Source organism: Physella acuta, unplaced genomic scaffold (genome assembly GCF_028476545.2).
Source record: "Physella acuta isolate Inbredline_101_S28 unplaced genomic scaffold, ASM2847654v3 ptg000196l, whole genome shotgun sequence".
Taxonomy (NCBI): Eukaryota; Metazoa; Mollusca; class Gastropoda; family Physidae; genus Physella; species Physella acuta.
The window spans coordinates 507987-511348 of record NW_026731715.1 but is presented as its reverse complement, the minus strand read 5'-3'; the positions used below and the strand labels follow the sequence as shown (position 1 = coordinate 511348).

The 3362-nt window shown below is 35.5% G+C and overlaps 1 protein-coding gene across 1 annotated transcript; it reads right to left on the bottom strand.

Annotated features, from left to right (window-relative positions):
- Positions 1-2537: 2537 nt before the first annotated feature.
- Positions 2538-2975, bottom strand: LOC131936941 (aspartate and glycine-rich protein-like). Its single transcript, XM_059294078.1, has one exon. The coding sequence runs from the start codon at positions 2973-2975 to the stop codon at positions 2538-2540; it is 438 nt and encodes a 145-aa protein (XP_059150061.1).
- Positions 2976-3362: the final 387 nt, after the last annotated feature.

Below are 3362 nucleotides of genomic sequence, written 5' to 3'. Positions count from 1 at the left end.
CCAATTAAGACAAATTTAATTTCAGATTGCATGGTCTTCATGTCTTGACCCACGTGCCAAGTGTGAACCGTATCGTTCAAGTAATAGTGTCCGAATTTTCTCTCCGGCGTTTCGATCTAGACAGACAGAGGAAGTGAGTTATATAAAAGCATGTAAAAACTAGACGTAGAAGCTAAGTCGCTAAGATCTAGATTTAGACTCGAAAGATTATAAATACCGGTGTCCGATAATGGAATCTTTTTTTTAAAAAGGGGTGTTGGGTTGTTAGTAGTATTGTAATCTCGACTAATTTTATGGTTAGAAATTAGGGTTAGGCGTATGGTAGGACCAGGGTTGGGGTTAGGGACAGGGTTAGCATTGACATTAGCCAGCCAAGTGTGTATTTAGTTAACTACCAATAACCTAACACCCCTTTTTTGAAGAAGATTCCATTATCGGACACCGTTGTAAAGATATTTTATAGAAATCTTTGTTTGTTTAACTATGGAACTTGCTAATTTGGGATTAAAAAAATTAATTTGAAAGAATAGGCATATTCGCGTAAGTTTAACTTTTAAACATGTCTTTTATTCTCCATAATTGATAAGGTACCCAAGTAGCTGAGATGATATTGTACTTGATACCACGCAGGTGGTGAGGGTTCGAGACATACCAAGTCGAACTTATTTTTTTAATTTTTTTATATGTGAATCTTCCGATTTTAGACTATAAAGAAAGGAACTACTTTAGTCAAATTTGATTTAGATCTATAGATCTACTCATCAAGACGTACGCTATGAAATATATACAATTTTATCGGACAAAATAATACAAATTACTTAAAAACAACATAATGACCATTGAATAGCCAGATTTTTAAAAGAATCATTTAAGTCACTTAATCAGTGTGTGCCTGTGTTATGTTAAATGTGTCGGAATTTTAGCTAATTAGTTATTTCTTTGCTTTGTCACTAATATCGTTCAGCGTGTAGTAAAGCACATTGCGCTTTGACCAATAACTATTTCATAAATTATTTTTCTCAAACAAGTACAACATTTTAAAATTAAAATATATAGGCCTGTAGTTCACGTGAAACGGGTACCGATGTCTAGTATTATTATAATTTTCTGAACTCATTGAATGTATTTTAATGATTACTATTAGCATTCATGACATTAATAAGTCGTAAGGCCTCCTCGGGTTCATGGCTTTTACTGTTTAATTAATCGCTCCCTATTAATGACGTCACACTCCAGGGGCTGGAGGGGGGTTTCAGAAAATTTGACGACATACTTGGAAATAATGTTTGAAACCGAAAAATAGCCGTTGCTTCATGTAGTTGATTTTCTTTAAAAAAATGTCTTTGTTTTTTTTTTCAACTAAAATAAGTTACAACATCTTATGTGTGTGAGTGCATAAGTCTGTTTTCAAAAATCTGTTTTATTTTATGTTTGCCGTATTACTCCTTAACCTTGAGACGGTCAAAAGAATATGAAACATCAAAGCTTTGTATGTGTAATGGTTTCTCGTGTTATCTTATTTTTTAGGTTTTTTTGTATTGATATTATTAATTTTAAATACATTTCCTTTTTATGCTATGTCATCCTTTAGTATGTAATTTTAGAAAATAATAAATAATAAGTAATTGCTTTTTAATTTGCTTAGTACAAGTCCATTAAAAGGTGCTTATGAGCACCCCTATTTAACTATTTAAAAAAAGGGAAATAAGTCATGGAAGTGGTTTAAACGTTTGACTATCTTTCACAATTTTTTAAAAACATAGGGAAAAATAATATACCAGAGCGTTGGATGGTGTCTATAGAATAAAGATAATCCAAACGCAGCTATTGTATTCTTGTTACAAACAACATTCAAGTCAAAAATAAAAGAAAAGTAAGTTTTTTAATTATTAAAAAATTGCTTATTGTCGGCTGTGGGCCCTCTAAATGGCGTGCCCCCCCCCCCCCCCACCCTGGCGGCACTGTAGTTCCGCCACTGATGAAAACGCTGACCATGCTCAGAACATATTTTAGAAAAAAAATGATTGATTTTTTTTTAAAGTACAGTTTTCAGAGCTGCGATAGGCTGAGGTGTGACGTCAGTTTAGGTGTTGGGTCCTGGTTTTTGATGAAGATTAGTGAGGGTCGGGAGGGAGGGGAGGTAAAAATCGTTAAATATCTTGACGTTACTTATTTTATAGATGACCCAGGTGTATGTGTAAATCCAGTGCTTTATTTACTCGCTGTAATGTTGTTGTTGTTTTAATGTCACGTTTTACTTGCAGGATAAGAGATTTATGTTTGTTTTAAATTGTTAGCACGTCGATGTTAAATTAAACCTGTGGACGTCCACATGGACCCGACCCCCCCCCCCTCCAGTCCATACGCGTCCACATCAATCGATTTTTTTCCCCTCTCCTCGTGTGGACGTCATAAATGGATGACCCGTTTTTAAAAGATTTATTACACTCAAAGTTAACGGTCTTTCAATAAATTCAAGGAATGCATTGTATTAGCTGGAACTGTATAGAGTTTAAAAGGTTGTGATTTGACTTAATTTAGATTTTAAATATCTCATCTTTAGAATCCCACGTTTCATCTTTAGAATCCCACATCTCATCTTTACAATCCCACATCTCATCTTTAGAATCCCACATCTCATCTTTAGAATCCCACATCTCATCTTTAGAATCCCACATTTCATCTTTAGAATCCCACATCTCATCTTTACAATCCCACATCTCATCTTTAGAATCCCACATCTCATCTTTAGAATCCCACATCTCATCTTTAGAATCCCACATCTCATCTTTAGAATCCCACATCTCATCTTTAGAATCCCACATCTCATCTTTAGAATCCCACATCTCATCTTTAGAATCCCACATCTCATCTTTAGAATCCCACATCTCATCTTTAGAATCCCACATCTCATCTTTAGAATCTCGTGGACAATAAGCTGTATCAGTCACGCTGCCTTGGTTTCTCAATGGCATTTGACATGTGCAGTTTGTAGACAGTCTTTTTGTTTCTGTAATCTCGCTGATACTGTTTGATTTCCCAGCAGAAAATATTCGGGGCGAATACCAATGGCCATCGTGTGAGGCAGATTACAGCGCGTCAACTCCCCTTTGAATTGTGCGAGTCGGACGAGTGTTATCAGCGGCGCTACTTCTCTCAACATGTTTCTATTGTTTGACGCCCGTGTTTCTTGCTTATCTTTGATTGGTCTGGTGTAACCACGTGTCTCAAATTACCCTGCCCTGTTAGTGAACGATAAACGGGCAGTTAGTCTTAGGATAAGCAATATACTGGGTAATTGGGATATGGTCGACTCGATGCTATTCTCGCCGTATACTTGAAATAATCAACAATATTTTTTA

Excerpts from the sequence above, each read along its gene's own strand:
- LOC131936941 (XM_059294078.1), bottom strand. The coding sequence starts at position 2,975 with ATGCCATTGAGAAACCAAGGCAGCGTGACTGATACAGCTTATTGTCCA.